This window comes from Palaemon carinicauda, chromosome 20 (genome assembly GCF_036898095.1).
Source record: "Palaemon carinicauda isolate YSFRI2023 chromosome 20, ASM3689809v2, whole genome shotgun sequence".
In the NCBI taxonomy this organism is placed as follows: domain Eukaryota; kingdom Metazoa; phylum Arthropoda; class Malacostraca; order Decapoda; family Palaemonidae; genus Palaemon; species Palaemon carinicauda.
In genome coordinates this window covers 31,901,700-31,926,414 of record NC_090744.1, presented here as the reverse complement: position 1 = coordinate 31,926,414, position 24,715 = coordinate 31,901,700, and the positions used below count along the sequence as shown (strand labels likewise).

General features: G+C 39.5%; 1 protein-coding gene across 1 annotated transcript in view; it reads right to left on the bottom strand.

Annotated features, from left to right (window-relative positions):
- Positions 1–534: 534 nt before the first annotated feature.
- The window catches only part of LOC137660261 (protein transport protein Sec31A-like), a 129,140-nt gene continuing 104,959 nt past the window's right edge, over positions 535–24,715 (bottom strand). Inside the window, exon 27 of the mRNA XM_068395020.1 lies at positions 535–1,881. Within this exon, the coding sequence (XP_068251121.1) occupies positions 1,693–1,881 (189 nt within the window). The 3' untranslated portion in view covers positions 535–1,692. The remainder of the gene's footprint in view (positions 1,882–24,715) is intronic.

Genomic DNA, 24,715 nt, shown 5'->3' with positions numbered 1-24,715 from the left:
GAAATATGATACTGTATACAGATGTCCTAGCTAAAATTACAATTACTTTACCTGAATTCTCAAAATTCCAAGCAGAGATTGTGAGTTGCACCCACTAAAAAACTGATGTATTTAAACTCCATATAATACCCCATAATACTGAAACTGATAAACCAATGTTGATAATGTTACTGTAAGATCTTCATACACTAGTCGTGTTTACCTGCAACTGACTGGATGATGGGAGAAAAGTTTAACCGTCAAAACTGTTCCATGACTGTGTGGAAGCATCCGTTTTCTATGCTGATGAGCTCTGCACTGAGAAGTACAGTTTTTGATAGGAATCATGATAAGACTGGAAGAATCACCTATTTTCTCTGTAAAAAGGGCTTGACATTTTCTACAAGGTTACTTTTACTGCATTTCATAGACCATAGTAGCAGACTTGGTTTACTGGACCTGAGGGAAGGGTAGATTGTGCAATGATTCTCTTCACTTTATGCAATTTGATATACACTACAATAAAAAAGAATAATGAAGTTAAAAAAAAAAATATTTACTCAGACATTATTTATTCAACTTTTCAGTTTCCTTCCTCCTCTACAGGAATTTTTGATAAAAATATATTACCTTTAATTTCAAAAACAATATAGAGGATGCTTCCAATGCAGAAGGGCAGAAGGGACAACAATGTTACAGTATTGGGCAGTATTCATGGGATATAAATTCCAAAAATAACAAAAACATTTTTATAAAATATTTCATTTTTTTTTTTATTTTAATGGTAAATTTAAATAGCTTTCATAAAGAAAGATTTCAACAACCTAAAGTAATCAACCTTATGGCAATAAAAGTATGTATGAAGCCAAGATGGTTGAACTGTTTACACTTCATTACTTGAAACATTACTCATAAAACCAACATTTATTGCAAAACCCCTGTATAAGAGCAGATGACAGTTATACTGTTAGGTTAAACCTTTTCCATTTAAAAAAAGTGAAAATTTACTTTTAACTGTACGTTTCTTTCTAATTACCATTCTAAATGGCCAACTTACATTTACTTGGATGGATAAACAAATTGCACATCTATACTTGGCTTCATTCAACTTATAAAGAAAATTGCATTCATTATACTTTCTTACATAAATATAATATTTTCCTAATTATTAGAAATTTCTTATTTTCCTTAACCAAACAGTATTCTAGTGTGTAAAATATAACAGCACCTTTTATCAAAATGATTTACATGTGGGTTTATTACTATAAATGTAAGAAGATGAATTATCCCATAGAAAAAAAAAATACTTTAGTGTTCTTCCCTTTCAATATTAGTATTAAATGAGTTACTTATCATGAAGAATGATTGCAAAAATGACAAGTGCTTTAAGACTTTCAGATATTATTACCAATATTTAAACCATTCTATCTTAAAAATCTACTATAAAAAGATGTTAGTCCAAAGCTTATTCCATATAAATACTCATGACACTGTAATAACAATCTTATGGTACTTTGAAGCCTTATAGCATGTCGTAGGGTAGAAAACCAAACTCACCTTTGTTAAGAGCTATTGACCACTTTTCATGTTGGATATCTAGCATGCAAATATTCAAACTTAGAGAAACTGTTTCAAGTGAAGAATATAGAGAGGTAAGCAATTTCAGTATGAAATATCATTTAATTACAAAATTATCTTTCACAAGTGGAGGCGTTACTGATAGTAAACTTGCAACTGCATACACGTCTGAATGAGAAGCTTCACAGAAGGCAAAAAGGCTGACATCTCGCTGAAATTTCCAGTGGTCATGACTTGGGCATGAATCTGTAAAGCCTGACGATAGTCACCAGCCTTAACGGCCTCCACAATCTGATGAAGACCATTGGTTGTAGGTTGACTCAGCTGAAATACAACAAAAATCATATCAGTTTTTTTTTTTCCTAACTACTGTACTGTAAAGAAACTTAAAGTCTTTTTAGATAAGAGCAAATCAGCTTCCATTGATCTGGCTGGGAGAAAAACAACGCATCCTATGTGGGAGAGGGGCGAGAATGTGACCGAGAAAGGGCAATTAGGCCATTCTTTTGCATGGCTTTAATCTCCATGCCGAAAGTTCAAAAATAGGGTTTGCAGGGGGGATGAGGTGGGCAGTAAACCTTAAAAGGACTCATGTTTGTCACAGCTAGGAAGGGGAAACTGGGAAACCCTGCTATACAGAGGAAGCAATAGGGAGACCTAGGCCACTGCCTAGTCTCCGGGCATTTGTTCTTGGCTCACAGGAGTGAAACAAGAAACAGACATTTAACTAAATAAGCTATCCCTCTAGGAGGGAAATCTTAACAAAAATGTACTATCCTTCCAGGATTAGGACAATTAATAGGTTTGTTAAGTTTATACTCCTCACCCCAAAAAGAACTGACCAATCTACAGAACAACTCCCCACTTCTTGCAACTTTCCTGATAGAATTCTTCTTCCGTAAGACAGGAGGGGGGAAAAAAGGAGAGAAGACCAAGAAACACTCATTTGATGGTTCAGAAGCCATCTGAATGTCCACTACATTACTTGTTGGGCAGCAACGACTAGTCCTAGGGAGAAGGTGTTGAGTAACCTGTGGGTAACTTCCTGTAGGGAAGGTAAACTGCCTCTTCTATGCTCCTGCCTTCAACACCTGCCATACTGAGGCCTTCTTCTTGAAAGCCATGGTCATGCACTTACTACTCTCGTACGCTTTCCTGATCGTTTCTCGTAACCAAAACGAGATGGTTGGTGTTCTCACTAAACTTCTTCCTCATCCCTTTAGCTACGAACAGGTTCTGCACGGTTGGTCAGCATTGTTCCATTTGTTTCAGTTATCTCCGCAAGGTCCTGACAGGGCACAGTCGGAGATCCTCTGCTGAATTGGAAATGGAACCAAGGCAAGAGACTGAGAATGACTCAAACTGCTTGTTCCACACTGTAGAGTTGTGTCTTGGCTACATATCAAATTCCTGGACAAACTTCAAAGTCATCTCCTAATCTTCAAGGTGTGACAGAGTAGAAGACACTGAGGGGCTCAAAGACTCTCTTGGCTGATGCCAATAGTAAGAGAAAAACTGCCTTCAGAGTTAGGTTTCTGTCCAAGGCTTCGCGTAGAGACTCAAAGGGAGCATTTCCTGAGAGACAACAGACCATTGTGCCTTGAGACCCCGCTGCACCGCTCTCTGATGTAACCTAAAGTGAGGAAAAACTCTCTCTAATGACATGAGTTGTCTCGCAAGTCTGCCACTGCTTGGCCGGGAGAGCCAAATGGAAGAAGAAAGTTTCCACCACTTGCCGAAGGCACGACTGTCTGTTGTCTGAGGGGGAATGTTTTTGCTATCAATAAATTTAACCTCATTCCCTGATACTGTACACCATGTCCTGAATGGTGATCAACTGTGACTTCTCCCAATTCACGATGATCCCAAGATCAGAACAGAACCACAATAGTGTCTCTCTTTACTGGATCAATGCTTCCTTTGAAGAAGAAAGGATCAGCCATTCATCCAAGTACTAATGTAGTCTTATTCCCCGGGAGTGAGCCCATGTTGACACTAGGGAAAAGACACTTGTGAACACCTGCTATGCCGTTAACAGATTGAAGCAGAGGGTCTTGAATTGGAAGACTGTCTTTCCCAAGCAGAAACGCAGATACTTTATGCTGAGGGGGTGAATGGGTATCTGGAAGTAAGGGTTCTTCAAATCCAGTGACAACATGAAGTCCCCCTTCCTGATCACTGATAAGATGGTGTTCGCTATCTCCATCTTGAAGGGCATCTGCGGGATGAACCCATTCAAGGAAGTCAAGTCAATGATTGGGTCTCCAGCCATCATGCTCTGGACTTCTTGATGTAAAATGAAATCCCACGGCAATTCCTAGCGTGAGGCTGGAATGTCTTCCTCATTCAGGAGAGGAGAGGGGGAGAGGCTGTGAATGAGTATGATAACCGTCTCAGAGCACTCAAACCGTCCACTCATCAGCTTTGTGGTGCTGCCACTTACCCCAAGGGCCACTAGACATAACCCTATCTGCGGAGACTCGCATGAGGGCTGCCACTCTTACTGTTCACGAGACTCTCTCCTACTCTTCCCTCTTCAAAAGGGCCCCAACCAGTAATGGAACAACGGGAACTGTCTGTCACCCCTGAGAGGGGGGACAGAGGCCCAAGGGAAATCCTCGATGCTTTTCTAGCGAGAGCGAGGGCCCAAAGATGGGGTTGGGTTTGGGCGTAGGATCTGGTGCAGGTCTGCTTACCTCCACAGATCAGAACAATACTGCCATCTGTACCAGAGTGTCATTGCTCATCTTCTTCTAGCGGTCCATCATCTAGTCAACTTGGGGAAAAAGCGTGCGCGTCAAGGTGAGCATTGAGTTCTGTAACTCAAAGGTATTTCTGCCGCCTAGCCTTCTGTGTAGCTTGCCAACAACATAAGTTTGCCAAGATGTTGAGGCTTTGGTGCGTCAGGAAACCTATGGCCTTGCTACCAAAGAGGATGAGGTTGGTACAGTACAGTATACCTCATGGACCTCGGGTTTGCTCGAGTCCTTCTTTGTAAGGAAGGGCGAGACCGCGCCAGATCAGCGATTGAGCCAGGACGTAACGGTGATTGTGGTAGACGCTGCTATTTCCATGGCCATCATTTCAGCTGCCCAGAAAACAGTGGAATCTTGTGCATCTCTCTCCACTGTTCATACTCTCCTACACAGAATGCATTGTTTTTCTCCCAACCAGGTCAGCGGAAGCTAACTTAATCCGATTTAAAAACACTAGGGTTTGTATTCATATTAGAACAATCATGAATTATGCAACTGACCAACAATCTATGTATACAGTACTACTAACATAAGAGTAACAATTCTAGAATCATATTGAATGGTGTGTTGTGAAAGAGTGATGCGTGTTTTTTTTACCTTTGGGTTTTTTTTTTTTTTTTTTTTTTTTTGCCAAATTCTTCTAATTGCAAACGTGTATGAGAGATGTAATTAGCATAATGATTATTTGTAGCAATGAAGACTGTTGGAAAAACACAAGGTTGTTTACATTTTCTGGTTAGATAGCTTAGAACAAAAGCAAATAACTTGAGGGACTGTTTTCTTTAGACTGTCTGCAGCAGGAGCACATTATTTTGTATGATTGGATTACTTATTTACTCAAATAGGAAGCATTTTATAAATTCATCAGTATCATTCTACTTTTGCTTTTTGTGGTTGCAAAAAAACAGAATCACTTATTTATATTCATTTTTATTAGTGTGATAGTTTAGTTAGCTATGAGTGTTTTCTATATACTAGTTAGCTATGAGTGTTTTATATTTATTTTTGGGTTGTGCCTCCTCTTTTTAATCTGATTTGAAGGCATTTCACTGTTCCACTTCTTCTGATCGAAGGCATTTGTTTTTTTCCCTTCTCACGTGAATGAAGGCATAGAATTAGGAACTAAAGTGGACTAGGATTTAACTGCAGAGGGAAGTATTGATGCTAATAGCAACAACTGGACTACATAAGAATATACAACATAGTAGATTGCCCTATCAAAATGACTGGAGTTACCGATGGCCCACGGAAGTGTGGCTAAAGTGCCTGTTTAGACATTTCAATCTAATTTGTTAGAAAAGGTGGTTGTACATGCATACATACATCATCAACATTTTCAAAGTTGGCTCTTCCCATAATAGGGTTAGAGGTGAGGAGCTTTCTCAGTTTATCCTGTAACATGTCTTCCTGAACTCCCATAAAGACTAGGGGTTCATCTATAATCATTTTTGAAAAATGTCTGATCCTTCCAACAGGGCTTTGTCCTGCCAAAATCCTTAAGTAATGTTTTACCTAACTTCCTAATGTGTTCTCATCACATATCCAAGCTATCTCAATCTATGCACTCTGCCTTTTATCCACATTCATGACACCACTTTTCTCCAACAACTCCTTTTCTGGGCTCAATCCCTGTGCCGCCCAGTGAAATGCTCCTAAAGCACCATTTCAAAGGAATATAACTGCTAATATTACCAGAGAAAAAATGTATAGGAATGCTAGGTTGAACTAGCTCGCTCACCTAATGGTGTCGGTATAGACTGGGGCGAAATACCAGAGGTCTCGTACCATTTAGACTTCTCCTCTTCGAAATCCCTCAATAGTGAGGTGCAGTTCAACCTCCCCTGCCTCGCAGACCAGTACTACTAACTCTACCCACGCTTGCCCATCACTCTTTTCTAGCACCTGATTCGTATAAGTCCAACGTGCTTTTTCTCGTGTTTTCCATTGGATTTATCATCAACTTTCTCTCGATGGCCGATTCCCAAGATACCCCATCGAAGTTAAGTACTTTATCCATGAGTTTTAGCGAGATTGGGCAGTGTAACCTTTGTTTTTATTATTGAGAAGTGTTTATATATGAGCGGCGTCCCCGTTCTTACTTTCGCCTCTGCCCTTTTTCTCGTTAGTTCGTCCGTCATTAATATTCGTTCGAACCTTTAGGAGTTTTTTCCTTATATTCATATAGTACACCGACTTTATGCTTTCATATAGCATTTATTTTATGTTATCCTATGCTATCGGTGTTAGCGTTTCATAAGGAGTAGGTTATGTTGGTATGCCTGCATTCGTGCATGTTGGTGGATAGCGTCACCATTGAGATTGTTTCGCTAGTTCTAGGAGCGTTAATGACGACCATCTCACTTATTATTATTAAACCTTTTAGTTTTATTACGCTCCACCTAGTTTTACATTTGGTTCGAGTGGGACTCTCGCGTATTTTGTTGTTTTTACTGTTCGATCTACCGCTTCAGTAACTAGGTTGGTACCCCTGCTTTCCATCTGCTGATGGCGTCATGCTCCTCCCTTACCACTCGCCCGAGTCCCTTTCTCGCCATATTATTTCTGCATGCATAACCTTACTTACGTGATTTCGCTTTTAATTCATTAATTATTTTTATGTATTTGTGCATTGATATTATATTTATTGCTTTACTCCGTTATGATCATATTTTTGGGATTTTCATGTCATGTTGAGGGGATCTCCAGTTGGTAGCCCTGTCTACCACTACGCACTGGCGATTCCCCGGTACCATACCCCCCCCCACAGGTTGGGGAGGCTATTCCATCCCCCCCCCTCCAGTGTACACCCTTCCTCTCACTCGATGGTTGTTGGTTATGACATACGGGTCAAGTATGCTTGTTCCTCAGTCTTCCCTCAACGTTCCGACATATTGAGGACTGAGTGTACCAACGGGGTGTGACTTAGTCTCATTCATTCATACCGGGCGGTTTCGTCTCCCCCCCTCCCGTCGCCCCGATTGGCCATCGGTCGGGGAGGGGGAGGGCGGGGACCACCGGGGACTATCACACGTGATTAGTCGGTGTAACTGCACCTTGGTGTAACCTTGCTTTTAGCTACGGTTGTTAGAATGAGCACTTATATTAGGAGTGTCCCCACCTACGGTACCTCCTGCTATTATCGCCCGTATAGGACTTATTAATATCCCATATCATTATATTATATTCTACATGAATCATTACCTTCGTCCCGGTACCTCCGGTAGGGTAGTGGGGGTTCCATTGGCTCCCCCCGCGCTCTCCCGTTGTACCCTCCCGTCATCAGACATCGGAGCCGCCGGGCTCTTAACTACAAGATCTGTTGACACTGACACAGTTTTGATTAATATCCTCCCTCCGGGAGCCCTATTCATTACAGACATTAGTTTCAGATCATAATTGGCAAAGAAGCCCTACGTCCTCTCAGAAGATTATTGTAATCTTATCTACCCGAACGCAAAATCTTCGGCAGCAGTGCCTAGGCAAGTGGCGGCCCCTATAATTGCCGACATTGCGGAAACCGTAGAACTCAATCTCGTTCAGGATACAGACATCGCTGACGACCCGGACCCCATTGAAGACAATGTTGCGGCTCTGAACTTAGACATAGAGCCCATGGTTTTAGACAAATCAGAAACAGGTAAGGTGGTAAGTGAGGCAGGTGGGTCTGGCGCTAAGACCTCTCTTCTTAGCCCCTCTTTTTCTTCAACTTCTAATAATTCTTCCTTTCTAGGTTTTGAAGGGAACCGCGAATCCTCCCCGAGATCGCACTCGGTTCCTCCCAAGGTCAAATCTCAGAAGAGACCTTTAGTGAGGACTCGTAAGAATCCTACACTACCTAGATCATCGAAGCCCAAGAAGGCTCCCCTCCCCGGAGCTCCTAGTGGCTCGACTAGCACTGCCCCTATGTCTCAGGACCCGGGAGTGCAGTCATCCCCCTTAATTACCACGACCAACTTCGACCCGGTGGCCCTCACCAATATGATGACGAGGGTCGTTACAGAGCAGATTAGCTCTATACTTTCTGCCGTCACCAGAAGACTAGATACCCTGGAAGGAGGACTGCCTCAACAACAGCAGTTCCTCATCCCGGACGCCTCAAAACTTCCACCTTTCACGAAGAACAACCCGTGGAAAATGGCGCTCCACTGTCCTTTCACGGACGGAATGTTGACCATCGAGGGTTTTGGGACCCGGCCCATTGAAGATTTTGAGTTCTTCCCTCCCGGCCTTCAATTTCCTTTCCCCGGCTTCGCCCGGCTTACGGAAGAGGCTCTTGTCCGGCTAGATAAGGTCCCTAAAGAGACCGTTATCTTTCCGAAGGAACAGGCTCAGTCTGTTTGGGTTAGAACCTTAAACGAGTGGGGTTGTACAAACACCATGCTGACCCCCCACAAGAGTACTTACACCATGTTTCTTGTGGACGAACAGACCCCCACTCCTTGCGTCACCAAAATGGTTGAATTAGCCCTTCAGGCAGTGGCCGAAGATAAACCTTTGCCACAACTCCGGGAGACAGATCCTACATCTCTGCTGCTCCCATCAGATAATGAATGTTGGCTTAACATTCAATCGACATTCACTTCTGGTAAGCTATCCGCTGACTGTGCATCGACGCAATTCAGTGAACGCCTCCCAAGACTACCTGAAACCTTAATCCGACTCGAGTTCGAGTCCCGGTCTAGGTTTAGCCGGAGCCTCAACGTCTCGACTATGGTGGAGATGTTTTCTCTTACCTATGACGAGGAACACTCCTTTAAAGTTATGACTAAAGCCACCCTGCAATCTTTGTTAGCAGATTGCTACGACTTCTTGGTGGCCAAAAGACGTTGCCGTAGGCATGTCTTATCTGAAGCTACTATCCGCCATGAGCCAAATAAGCTCATTAAAGCCTCTGCTTGGGGTCCGGACCTATTCCCGGAGGACATGGTCAACTCGGTATTGAGCGAAGCTGCCAGAGTGAACCAGAGCCTCAAAGTCCGTTGGGGTCTCACTCCCAACCGGAAGTTCGAACAATCGAGCATTCACTCCCGGGGCAGAAAGAGGCTACGCCCTTATAGCTCTACTCAATTCCGCCAACCTCTTCAAGTAGTCCAGTCGGTCCCGGTCTCTCAGGGCATCCAACCCTCTACCTCCAAGTCTCAGCCCCAAGTGAAGTATGTCCTCGTCCCTGAAAGCCAAGTGGCCTCGAACTCGTTTACCTCTCCTGTTTATAACCCGGTCTATGAGTCCCGGGTTTCCTCCCAAGGATACCAACGGGGCAAGGGCCCCGGTTCGAGAGGTTCTTTTCAGAACAGAAGCAAAGGGAGATATTTCTCCCGTGGAAAAGGGTCACGTGGTGGCCGAGGCGGTGAAACCTCCAACTACTGACGATCTTCAGGTAGGAGGGAGACTTTGTGTGTTCCGGAGTCGCTGGAGGTTCAGTCCTTGGGCCTTCAGCATAATCTCCAAGGGCCTGGGGTGGAGTTGGATAGAAGGGACTCCTCCACCGAACAAATTCCATCAACCCTCGACACCGGACCTACTTCTGTTTACCCAAGATCTTCTTCGCAAGAACGCGATCAAGGAAACGAAATATCTGAAGTTTCAAGGTCGCTTATTCAGCGTTCCGAAGAAAGACTCCGACAGCCGGAGGGTCATCCTCGATCTGTCCCGACTAAACTTGTCCATTCAATGCGACAGGTTTCACATGCTTACCGTCTCGCAGGTGCGAACCTTGCTTCCCCGTGGGGCCGTCACCACCTCCATCGATCTTACCGATGCTTACTATCACGTTCCAATAGCGAGACACTTCCGCCCATTCCTAGGATTCAGACTGGACGACAAGGCTTACACGTTCAAAGTGATGCCTTTCGGGCTCAACATCGCGCCCAGAATCTTCACGAAACTGACGGAATCTGTCATTCAGGAACTCCGATCCCACGGAATCCAAGTCGTCGCATACCTGGACGATTGGCTAATCTGGTCAGACAACGTCGAGGATTGTCTCAAGGCAACAAACAAGGTGATCCAATATCTTCAGTTTCTGGGATTCCAAATAAACTTCGGAAAGTCTCGTCTGACACCAGAGACCAGATTTCAGTGGCTGGGATTACGGTGGGACCTACGTTCTCACACTATGTCTCCCCAGGTCCAAGAGGATAGAGATTGCGAAAAATACCAAACGCTTTCTCGGGGAAAAGATAACTTCCAGAAGGAACCAGGAGAAGATTCTAAGGTCCCTACAATTCGCTTCAGTGACAGACCTCCTTCTGAAAGCGAAACTGAAAGACATCAACCGAGTTTGGCGCTCCAGAGCGAACAACAAACGTCGAGACAAGAAGACACGCCTTCCTCCCATTCTTCGGAAGAGGCTTCTCCCATGGACAACCGCCAAGAGCCTATCAAAGTCGGTTCCGTTGCAGTACCCCCCTCCAAGGATAGTCATCCACACCGATGCCTCCCTATCAGGTTGGGGAGGCTACTCCCAACACAGGAAGGTTCAGGGCCTTTGGTCCACAATGTTCCAACAATTTCACATAAACGTCCTGGAGGCCATGGCTGTCTTACTAACCTTGAAACGTCTTTCCCCGGCCAAGAAACAACATCTGAGGATAGTCCTCGACAACGAAGTCATAGTCCGTTGTCTAAACAGAGGGGGCTCCAAGTCAGGTCCCATCAATCACCTGATGGTGGCAATCTTCTCCTTGGCGGCCTCAAACCAATGGCACCTATCCGCCGTCCATCTGGCTGGAGTTCGGAACGTTGTGGCAGACGCACTCTCCAGGACGGTACCGTTGGAGTCAGAATGGTCACTAGATCGCAAATCCTTTCAATGGATCCTCTCCCAAGTGACGGATCTCCAGGTAGACCTCTTCGCGACGGAATCCAACCACAAGCTGAAATGTTATGTGGCCCCAACCTGGACCCTCGGGCTTACGCCACGGATGCCATGTCTCTCGACTGGAACACCTGGGAAAGGATTTACCTTTTCCCACCGGTGAACCTACTGATGAAAGTGCTGGACAAACTTCGAACCTTCAAAGGTCAAGTAGCCCTGGTGGCCCCCAATTGGCCCAAGAGCAATTGGTTTCCTCTTTTACTGGAGCTGAATCTCCACCCTCACCAGATTCCCAACCCGACTTTGACCCAGATAGTACAAACGTGCACTGTGTTCGCTTCCTCAAACATTCAGAACACCCTAACTTTATGGACTTCATGAAGTTTGCGGCACACAAAGGGGCTAACATAGACCTCCAGAATACTTTATTCTTAGAATCTGACAAGAGAGACTCCACTCTTCGTCAATATGACTCAGCGGTCAAAAAACTAGCAAAGTTTTTGAAGGATTCTAATACTGACTTTATGACACTAAACCTAACGGTAACCTTTTTTAGAACCTTGTTTGAGTCGGGCTTAGCAGCTAACACTATTACTACCATCAAGTCTGCCTTGAAGAAGATTTTTCTAATCGGCTTTAATATAGATCTAACAGATTCATTGCTAGCTTCGATCCCAAGAGCCTGTGCCAGACTGAGACCATCTTCTCGTCCTAGCTCGATTTCCTGGTTTCTCAATAATGTTCTTAAACTAGCGTCAGAAACCGTCAACGATTCATGTGAGTATATCCCTCAACTCAGAAAAACTCTCTTTCTCGTGAGTTTAGCATCTGGCTCCAGGATTTCGGAATTAGCTGCCTTATCAAGGGACCCAGGCCACATGGAGTTCCTTCCGTCAGGAGAGGTCCTCCTCTCCCCAGACAAGGTCTTCTTGGCCAAAAATGAAGACCCTCAGAATATATGGTCCTCCTGGAAAATTATCCCTCTCCCTCAGGATCCTTCCCTATGCCCGGTTACCACTCTAAAGTCCTTTCTATCAAGGACTTCCTATAAGACCTCGGGACCCTTGTTCATCAGGGAGTGGGGAGGGACTATAACTTTGAAAGGGATCAGACAACAGATCTTGTATTTCATTAAACAGGCCAATCCAGAGTCTTTTCCTCACGTCCACGACATTCGGGCGGTAGCGACCTCAATAAATTTTTTCCATCATATGAACTTTACAGATCTCTCTAAATATACCGGATGGAAATTCCCCTCAGTGTTCAAGCGGCACTATCTTAAACAATTAGAGGCCCTTCAACTCGCTACCGTAGCCGCAGGGAGCGTGGTATCCCCCGGACAAATTCCTTCTAACTAATTCCTGAATCCGATATCTTCCACCTTCTTCCTCTTACCTGCCTCACTTTCAGTTCCTACCTGAGTTCGGTTTGTTATATCACACCCATGGGTGTTCCCATTTCGTAACATTGCTATTTTATTATCATTGTTCAATTTACTTTTACCATACGAACTGTATTTCTTTAGTGTCCAAGTTTATATAATTTGTTTCAGTGTTTGACCTTAATTGGTTTTATTTCAAGTTTAATGTTCATTTGTCTTCCCTTCCTGGGATATTATACCTTATCAGGCTGATGTTATTAAAGACGACCGTCTTCTACGTTAACTTTTGATTAAACCACTGTTTGTTATGTTGATTTTAATTCGTTCCCTTATAGTTAATGAAGTTTGGGTTCGTTTTCTCTGGTACTATTTCACTGGGCGGCACAGGGATTGAGCCCAGAAAAGGGATTTTGACGAAGGAAAAATCTATTTCTGGGCGAGAGACCTGTGCCGCCCAGTGAACCCACCCTAGTTGCTCCCCCCCTGATCAGACCCCAAACTTAAGGGTGCTGTAAGGAGTGATGGGCAAGCGTGGGTAGAGTTAGTAGTACTGGTCTGCGAGGCAGGGGAGGTTGAACTGCACCTCACTATTGAGGGATTTCGAAGAGGAGAAGTCTAAATGGTACGAGACCTCTGGTATTTCGCCCCAGTCTATACCGACACCATTAGGTGAGCGAGCTAGTTCAACCTAGCATTCCTATACATTTTTTCTCTGGTAATATTAGCAGTTATATTCCTTTGAAATGGTGCTTTAGGAGCATTTCACTGGGCGGCACAGGTCTCTCGCCCAGAAATAGATTTTTCCTTCGTCAAAATCCCTTATTTGTAATACAATCTTTCCATTGTACTCAAGCTAAGAATCATTGCAGCTCTACTTTAAATTGTGGAACCAACAGGCTGGGAATCTTTAGATATTATAAAGGAAATGTGGTTTATTCATAGTTCTCCAATCTGCAGAGAAAGGTCAAGATCGTGTGAAGTTAATACCAGACAATTCATATATGTATAACTGATATAAAAATGCTGTAATTGGAGACATATGTTCTATAATAAACTGCTTGTCCATCTAAGATGGCGACCCATTTTCCTTTGTGGTAGTTTCCTTCAAAACTTCTAAGAACTATAATTGTCAACTATTACCAAGTCATTAATTTTCTCCATTTAACCTCAGTAGTTGAGTAACATTTCTAATTAATAAATTAATCATTCTAGATGAATTTTAATCTAAACTATAATAAAAAATGCTACATCACTAACTCCTAGAAAAAAAAAAAAAATATAAATCAATAATTACATATAAAAACATTACATGAGCATCTTACCTGTCCAGCACGAAGCTTGTCATATAGGGCTTCGAATTTGGGGACCAGTCCTTCTAAGCGAGACCTTATTTGCTGCAAAGACAAGATGATAAGCCCATGACTATTATGTATCTTTAAAAAAAGGTTTAAGTGCCACAAATTGGTAACTGAGGAGATATGCCGGTAGTTCTATTATAATAAATAAATGAGTTCAATGGGTGTCTAGACTCAAAATCTATCAAAAACTACAAATCAACAAAATCTAAAGTGGAATTCCATTAAAAAACTATCACGTCTGATCTTTTTTTAAGCATTTTAAAATGATCTAAGAAGATCGATGAAACTTGTTTTCACCACATAACCACTTGGTTACAGACTTGTAAAAATAATGTTATTACTCAAGACAGTGATAAGTGCCACAAACAAAAGTTACTGCATTTACATGTGAACAGGCCCATTCAGGAGACATTTGGCTTACAACATTAAATATAACCTATTACCACAAAAAGTAAAAACTTGCAAACCTATTCATGTTTATTTACCAAATACAAAATTGAAAGTGAAAATTTGCTTCTAGTGAACCTACCAGAATGTGCAGTCAATTTATGCACTATGTTTGGCATGATGATTTGACTATAGAAAAGAATGAGTACGACCGATTGCACTCGGTGCAAGAGTAAACTAACATAATTTACACTATTTTAAACTTGCCTGATTCTGTGCCACTCCACAGCATCGATTTCTAAGGTCATTCAAAACATCTTGAATAACCTGATGTTCCGGGGGCAGGGGACCTTTGCTAGCTGGCTCAGGTGCAACTGGGGCTGCTGTTGGGGCAACTGCGCCCGCTACTGGACCTGTGGCCTCAGTGCCATATGGAGCAAATCCCTGTAAATTGTATAAAAATGTAGTTTGCATTTTGTTTACAGTGCCATCTTCCATAAACATGTCTAGGAGCTATTTGGGAATCAAAACTTCTCCTTGTGTTAAACATTTTTACAAATGTCAACATTACCACCACCAAAATCAGATTTGCAAAAGTGACTGCTGGAACAATAATTGAATACCAAGAGAACAATGGAGTTAACTTCGAATAGAAAATGAACACTGGACCAAGAACCAAATGCTGAGTGAATACTGGGGTAAGATTTAGATGATGAACAAAACCTAGTGCAAAAATTAAATTGGCAGTGAAATCTAATGCAAGATTTATACGAGTGAATACTAGATCTAGATTTAAATGGGGAGTGACCACTGGAGTAAGATTTAAATTAGGAGTGACCTCTGGAGCAAGATTTAAATTAGGAGTGAACACGAGCAAGATTTAAAGAGAGAGAGAGAGAGCACTAAAGCAAGATTTAAAAGGAGAGTGAACAATGGGGCAAGATTTAAATGAAGACAGCATTACAGGAATTGTTAAATGAGTAAATATTGAAGCAATTTGAATGCAGAAATAGCATTAAAGCAAGATTTTGATGAGATATGAACACTAAAACAAGATTTGAATGAGGAATGAACACCACAGTAAGATTTAAATGAGGAGTGAAGACAGGAAGATTTGATTGAATGAAGAACTGGAACAAGATTTTATTTAGGAATGAATAACGGGGGCAATATTTGAATGAGTGAACACAAGGGGGCAAGATTTAGTTTAGATGGTGAGTGAACTCAGGAGCAAGATTTGAATGAGTGAAGACTATTGCAAGATTTGAATGAGTGAAGACTATTACAAAATTTGAATGAGTGAAGACTATTACAAAATTTGAATGAGTGAAGACTAGAGCAAGATTTGAATGATGACTAACCATTGGGGAAAGCCTTGAATGAGGAGTAAGCATTGGACATTGATTGAATGAGGATTTAACAGTGAGTGAATACTAAAGCAACACATGAATATAGTCAATTATTAGAATAGATTCAGCATTGGAGCAAGATCTGAAAGTGTAAATATTAGAACATTTGAAGAACATTAGAACAAGATCTAAAAGAGTGAATATTAGAAAATTTGAAAGAGAAGTGAACATTGGAACCCTGTCTGAGAGTAAACAGACCATTTGAAAATAGTGAACATTGGAGTAAGATATCAAAGTTTGAATATTAGAACACATGAAGGAGCAAGACCTGAAAGTGGAGTGAACATTCGAACAAGATCTAAAAGAGTAAATAATGTTATCTTAATGATGAAATTTATTTCTATACTCACCCAATTTTCATAGCACTTCTCTGTTGAAGCTCGGTTTATATTTACGTTTACACAAGAAACTAAAAAATGTCCAGTTTTTTTCCTTCAAAGTATTGAGACAATCTAACAACTAATTTCAATGACCATTTCTTGGCTACATCATTCCGCCATTTGCCTTTCAATCTCAAAGTTGATACTAATCCCTCTCCTCTTGATGCCACAAGATAGTGGTGAGACAGTAGCAATATATATGAACATCATGCAAGTATAGGAATATATCATCTTATCATAAAAATGCTGTTTATTAAGAATCTACACTGATATTCATATTGCTGATCCCCATATTCTGATGGAGGTGGATGACCAATGAAAAAAAAAAGATAAGACCCGATGACTCTGGCGTCATCCAATTATGTAACCCTTAGTGCTATATACACAATTTTGTCAGCTTTCTATTGCAATTCTCAATTACTATCTTTATTCCTTTGTTAGTGGAATGAATCGATGGGACATTAGAAGTTCAAACTTGATGCATATGGTTTTATGTTGAATAGGTTGACACGTCTCTTTTCATAGTTTGTATATGACAGATCTATTTCAACGTTGCTACTGATCTTAGAACGATCTTATTTTATCTATTACTTCTCATACAAAGCTTATTTCCTTAGTTTCTTTCCCCACTGAGCTATTTTTCCAGTTGGAGCCCTAGGGTAGCATTTTGCTTTTCTAACTAGGTTTGTAGGCTGTAGCCATCTTGGTTAACACTTCTCTTGAGGGCGAACCTCTAAGGCCCAAAAGTTCCCAAACGACATCCAAACTCTCTTGAAAAGACGGCTTTTGGGAGGCTGAAGGCTGCGAGGCCACCGTAGCTCTTCCTGTCGAAGGGAAACCAACCATTCCCTTGGGCGAACCGAGGTTAACAGAAGGAATGGAAGAGCTAAAAGCCGATGATACCCTTGATGATGACCCGGAAACCCTACTTCCCTTCGAGAGCAGTATTTCTTGGACTTCCTTTCTTCTTCATTGACACCAGAGTCCATTGCCAGTCAAGCCACACAACACATTCTGGACATGTGTACTCACAAACACACGCTTGATCAAGACATGAAGTGCACAAAGATTGAGGATCATCTCCACGTGTGAGAGAAAAGCCCAAAAAGGACTTATCACAAATACCTGGACGACAACGTTTCACACGCTTGGGCTCCACGCTGAAATGAAAGCAAGTAACACAATCACAAACACAATGTGAAAAGGAAACGCGGAGCACAACACAAAGGAAACGCTGGTCAGATACAGGATAAAAGACACACGACCTCTCAGGTACACCAGATTCGTACTGGCGATTATGCCTGGCCTTGACCAGGACAGGGGGAGTGGGGGGAGAGCTAGGGAAGCTCAACAGAAAATTCTGGCCGGTACGCAGGTTAACGCCACAGAACTCCTTAGGAAGTTCCGAGTATATCGCGTATATCGCAACGGAATAAATCTATTTTTTGGGGAGAATCCTTGTAAGGTTTTCAATTCCCCATAGCTGCAGGTTCTGAGTAGGTAGGTAAGATCCTAGGAAAATAGTTATGGTGTTCAAGCAATTACCCACGCTACTCTATTTTAACTTCCAACGGAGACACAAAGATGCTGAACTTATGACGATTTTATTCTTACAAGTTCAGAGCAATTACAAATATTGGTAGGGGCAGTAGAAGGTTGCAAAATACATGAAAACTTGTTAAAACAGTCAACAACTGCAATAAGAGTAATCAATTTACAAGAGTGACACTCTTGGAGTTACTTCCGTGAGCTCTTGACTCCAACTGACTTCCTAATCTACAGCTCAAACTTCTAACATATTTTTTTCTTTACAACAGTTTACATTTATAAAATCATACTCTCAGAATTAATTTCATGAAATGTAATCATACAATATAGAAAAAAATTACAAAATAAAAAATTTCCTTTTCCACTAACACTTACATAATTTTATTTGTAATTTTAACTGAAACTATGAATTCTCTACAATCCAGGGGAACACGAGGGGTCATCCAAAGACGGTAACATAGGCACTTGAATTGGTAAAGATTTGACCCGTTGAAGAAACGAAGGTATTTCCTCAAATTGAGATGAACATGAATTTGAAAAGATTCATCTGAGTGGTCTATTGAAAACATCGCTCTTTTTTTTTTTCTTTACCATCCCCAGAACTGTTGAGGGCACTTGCAACAAAAAAAATTTCTGAGAACTGAAAACCTATAAAGGGACCAAAAAATCTATAGCTGAACTACAACCCCATGAAGCTTTGGGCACTAGGAATAACCTGTCGTAAAACCCCGGACCAAGGTTTAATACCTATAGCACATATTACTCTAGGTTTAAAATTTCATGTTGCAAAATCTGAGTCATTACTGTATTTGTAAGATAGCTCTCATAAAGAACTGGCTCCTTGGACAAGGCAGAATTTTACAATAGGTTGGTAGAATCTAGTAACCTTTTTTTACTGCAGCTAGAACCCATGGACCAGGATGAAAGTTTTCCCAAATGTGATATAAATATGAGTTTTCCTACGACTGAAATTTTCCTGGAAGAACCGTCATACTGATCTGTGATAAGATCTTCAAGTCCAGTTGACAATTTTTCTCGAACGTCTACTAAGAGAGGCATCCTGATTATCACTGGCATGAAAGGAACTCCTTAGCAACAAATCTAAGAAGGTTAAAGCTGCTGGTTTAAAGGCAGAAACTTGAGTATTCCTAGAAAATGACTTCAAAGCATGTTTGAGTTCTGGTATCCACCTGAGCATTTAATCACTTTTCCTATATCTAACCTATTAATCACTTAATTCTAATAGCCAGGCCTTCTCCATCATGAAGCTCAAAACTACACAGTATTCTAGAAGTTTTATTCCAGCTGTGACCAAGTTGTGGAATGATCTTCGTAATCGGGTAGTTGAATCAGTAGAACTTCAAAAGTTCAAAGTTGCAGCAAATTTTTTTATATTGACCAGGCTGACATGAGTTTTTATAGTTTATATTTGACACATCTGTTCTGACGTTAATAGTTTATATATGACATATCTGTTTTGACATTGTTACTGTTTTTAGAATGATTTATTGCTTATTTGTTCTCATCATTTATTTATTTCCTTATTTCCTTTCCTCACTGGACTATTTTTCCCTATTGGAGCCCTTGGGCTTATAGCATCTTGCTTTTCCAACTAGGGTTGTGCCTTGGCTAGTAATAATAATAATATACATCTAACCTACAAGAACCAAAGCCACAAAAGGGGAAGAAATTATTTAGCAGTTTTGCATCTCAGAGACAGTACCCAACAATGAGACAAACATCTTTTCTCTTTTCTTAATCACAAAACACACACAAGCTGATACAGCCTTGGAAGCCTCCCACTGATAAAATTTTATCTACAGATCAAATAGCCTATTTCAAAATTAAATTCAAATCCTGAGGTTCTGCAAACTTCCCTTTTACAACACTAGAAATAACACACATTACAGAATATGCAAAGGAAAGTACTTCAACAACAATTAATACTTCATTGCCAACAAACAGCATGATTTTAGTAAAGCAGCTTGAAAACTATGTTTAAAAATTTTTGTTCGTTAGAAGTACTGTAATGGTCTCTGGGCAAAGTGGGCAGGATATTAAATAAAAACCTAGAATAAGATTAGGTAACTGAAGTGAAAATATCCAAAGTAAAGCAAGCTTAAAGACTGAATGAGAACCAGTTATCTGTTTTTTTTTTTTTTGATGATATACAGTGAAACAAAAGACCTGAGGGGTATAAATAATCTTGGAAGTAGCTTGGAGGAAAAACCAGCTTCAAAACTTACTTTAAGCAACTTATTAGGGTATTTTAGCAATAAGGATATGTAAGGTTTATTAGGGAGAATTTCATCACATTAGGGATGTTCCTCAGTGTTATTTCATCCTATTCCTGTATAGAAGAGTGAATCAAGTCATTATTCATAAGCTTTCCCATTTGTTTACAAATGGTACAGGAACTGCTGTGTATATGTTGTTGTCTTGTTTCAGCAGTAGTAGTACTATTTTTTAATTTTACTCCACTAAGATTAACCACCAATGAGGTAGTGGCAGAGCTTGCAAGGAAATAAAAAGCACTGCCATCCGAAACATGAGACGACCGATCAACTTTAGCTGAAACTTCACAGCAAAATTAAGAGCTAACAGAATCGTACTCTATGCCACAATATCCACCCCTGAACCAGTGTCGCCGACTTTAGTTATCATAAATACAAATAAGTTATATAATATATATAAAACATTATATGAATAAGTTGGCAACACTAAATCAAGAAACAGCGAGTAGAGGGATATTAGGATCCAGAATAACAATTTGGATGTCTGCTTCGCACTCTAGTTGTCTAAAAGAGCAACTAAGATAGGGTAATGCAAAGTTTTAGCAGTAGAAGAACCTAAAGTAAATTAAAAAATTGAGGTTCTGTGAAAGGATTTCAACTGTGTAAGGTACAGCGAACATTCAGAACCCTTACTGAATAGAACACCAATAACACTAAACCTGATTAGAAATGTCAAGATTGGGGTTAGCAACCAGACCGGTAAAATCAGAATAACACTAAGAAAACTCACTAGACATCTCAGACTTGACATAGGATGCTAATAAGTTCAGAGATTTTGAAGCTCATCTCTATCAAAACTTGCCTGGTTAAATGCTCTATTAAAGAATGATGCTGGTAGGTCATTATCCTTGCTTTAAACAACTAGCCTAGTTTTCACTTGATTTCCCCCTGAACAAAAAGCAAGTTTCCTTTTGGGCTTTAACCTTGAAAAATGCTTTTCTGTGACAGGAACAGAGAGGAATTTGCACTCCTAACAACACTTAATTAAATTCCAGCGCTATAATAGATAAATCCAAAGGAAGATATCTCAAAATGCACAAAAATATATCATAATCCGGAGCTGGAGAAAGGGGTTTGTTAAATCGATGCAAAAAACAGCCCTTGACACACTACTACTTCATTGATAGCGTCTCATTACTTTACTGAAAGGAAAGACGAGATTTCAGTAAAGATGGGAACATTTTTAAAAATCTATGATTTTTGTCGATAAACCGAGCGTCTAGAGAAGATGCAATATGAACATCAGGGGAGATTCATAGAAACAATCGGAGTACTACTTTATATTATCTTCATACATAAGCTCAATTCTCAAACATTCATATTGTTTAAAATAAAAAATGAATAGTTAAAGTCAAAAATATCTGATGGATATGGGAAATAGAATTTTTGCATACTACATTTTTTTTTTCACCCCTATAATAAAGTGTTAGTATTTCTATTAATTATATTTCTTCACAAAATGCACAACCAATAAAAGGAAGATACGAGGGAAATCAAATATGTTGAATCTGCATGTCAAACATATGTTATGTGTATTGCAGATAAACATAAGGAATTGTAGGTTATTAGGGTAAATATAATAAGATTAGTTTAACTTGGGATACGTTTTATAAAACTATTTGTACAATATTCCCTATTTAGCCAATTCAAGATATCAAGCTTACCATGAACTGGGTTGGAGGTTCTGGAACAGCACCGCCGGGCACAGGACACATTATCGGCTCTGGTATTTTTGGCACCTCTGCTGCTGGCTGTTGTTGCTGCTGCTGTTTCGCCTGTTTCACAAGAAAATGGGTTACATGGACTAATACCGCATAAATTAATTATTAGAGAAAATCAACACAAATATTTGTATTTAAAGTGGAAATACATACTGTCCACAAAAATGTATGCACAGAAATCTGTAGAAAATTTCAAACACATCCATTCCACAATAACAGTAATTTGTACAAGTACCTATATTTGTATATATTCATTCTAGTATTAATAATCATAGATCTATTTCTAAGTTCTATTTCACAGTTCCTCATATGATCTTAAGTGGCTATGGAGAAAACAAGAAAATATGCGACACTTTTCACAATGTCACATAACTACACTGAATACTGAAGGGGACCAAACCAATACAATTTACTGGTAACCATCAAAAAAATAATTTCTGGTACAACCAAGGAACATAATGGTGGGTTACCCTCAAAACTGTACTTTTTGGAGTAGACTCAAGTTCAAAAGAAAAGACAACCCTTTAGGCTGATGTTTGACACAGTAAGCAAAATAATGACAAACGTGATCTTCCTCATTCCAGTTATCTGGACCTTGATGCTTATGGTGTAGACCTGAATGCTATTTTTTCTAGTTTCGTTATGTAATTATATATATATATATATATTTTTCTAGCAAGAAGAGATTTTATTTACACTTGTTGGGAAATTGGTAATATAACTCCATTAGATAAATATGTTTGTGGTAGCTCTAGCTACACCGATTAATATTAAATTTCCATAACTCCCATATCTAGAAATTTTTCATTTCTATTGGGAAAATGCTTAAATTGGTATGCTAAAGGTAATCATCTGTTCCCCAGTTTGCAGTTTGGCATTTGCTAAGGCTTTGGAGCACATGTTGCCCTTCTTACATTTCCAATCCTGCACAGAAATCCCTTAATTGTGGTCATGATGGACTGAAGAAAGAAACTGTTAGTCTCGAAAATAACAATATGATAAAGAAATAAATACCGTAGCAAGAATGTTTTGCACTCTTCATAACAGCAAGTGAAGAAATGAATTGTACCAAATCATGAAGGCTACTAATCTGACAAATGAAGATTAGAAGGGAGAATAGGCAAATTAATTAAATAGAATGAGATCACCTGACAGAAAATCTGTGATTATAAATAACCTTGGTCTGATAAAGGAAAAAACAGAAATGGCACAATGTGTTTTATCCATATACCATAATAATACATTAGAACAGCTTTTCCCTTTTGTGGTTAAGACATGAAAGTTTTTCCACCCTCCTATGAGACTTCCAACATATCTTCCCAATATTTTCAAATCTACTCCTTTTCTGACAACAATCCATCCCTTCTCATCCTATGTCTAAACCATCTCATCTTTAAAATCTCTCCATATTATTCAAGCTGTCAGGCACCAAAAATATCACAGGCACATTTTCAAAAGCTCCTCCAATTACTTAGTAACATAACTTATGGTACACATTAATACACTCCTAATGAACCAATTGTGTCAACGATCACTCTACTAATAGTGTTTTCATGTGATATTAATTTGAGTAATTATTTCCATTCTATTCAAACTATTCTTCATATTGCACATTGTATCCCTATTTCACACATCTGGTTATTCCTAAGTTAATGGAATGTTCAATTACTGTACAGTACTCTATCTGCCAAACTACCACAACACATTTTTTTTCCACTTCCCTCTCTTCCTAATTTACTCTTCAAATATATTCTGGACATTGATAATCTATTATTCCCTACATACAGTATTTCATGATCCTTACCATCTCTTGTGATACCATCTGTTACAGGCAAGAGTACTACAACACCAAGATTATCCAAACAACTTTCTCACAACAGCAACAAGAGTACTTCATACTTTTATTTTTTCAGTCACCATAAGCTTTGTGATTCTTACGACTATTTTCATGCCTCTCCCCTTCAAGTTCCTCATTTTCTGCTATTAACACTTATGATCTCCAAATTGGATAAATAGTAAATAGTCTTACAAATACTATTAACAGGTGAATAACTTCAGAAAGGATTAAAAGATGAGAATCAAGTTTAAAGATGACAGTATAAAGATAGCCATGCTTAGTAATAAAATAGGACAAGCTATAAGAATATAAGTTGCAACAAACTGAAATAAAGTAATGGCTGAGATTATCAAACGTCTGTCTGAGAGGGCAAGTGATTGGGAGTTTAAATTAACTGACAAATAGCTTTAAAAGAGTGAGATTTATAATATGAAATATAGAACTAGCAGGTTTGTTCCTATTGCATTTAACAGCTGCTCAATAGATAAAATAATGTAAATAATAAATTGCCTTTTTTCAAGCATTGTCTATTGCTTACTTGCATAATTCAAACATTGGGGACACTAAAGCTTGTTTAGTGTATTTCAAATATGGTCAAACAAGATATATGCAGTAATAGAAGAAAAGGATAAGGATATCCAATACTTACTATTTTTTTCTTTTTATATAATAAAACTGAACTAAATAAAGCAAGAAAATTGTGTGCATTACAGGACATTTTACTAGAAAAATTTATTCAAGACCAAATACCACATGAAAAAAATAATTCAAATATATTCCATTCCAAAAAGCATTTAACCCAAGCCTTTAAAAGTGAACATTCAACTTTATATACATAATGCACTTTCTTAATTTTTTTTTTACAATAATCTACTTGCAACTAGGTAAAACAGTTTGATAAAACTCTACCTTGTAATTTAGAATTTTATCAAAGTTTAGTTATTCAATTTATAGTTAACATACTTAAATGCATAATCAATAAAAGCATTACCATGGGAGATATAACCTGTTCAGTATAGGCCTTTTAAACAGGGGATATTCAACTACCTACCTTCAATATGCTTAGACTATAATTTAGGCTATATTAATCCTATACCATTTATGAGTTCTTTTCATTTATCAAATGAACAAAATAATAAAATTTACCAGTTCATAAAAATTGCAATATAAAATTTATAACCTGTTAAAAATAATTTACAGCAATGTTTTAGGACTTAGGTTATGATAAATTACGTAGATTTGAAAAAAAAAATCTTTACTTTTCACCATA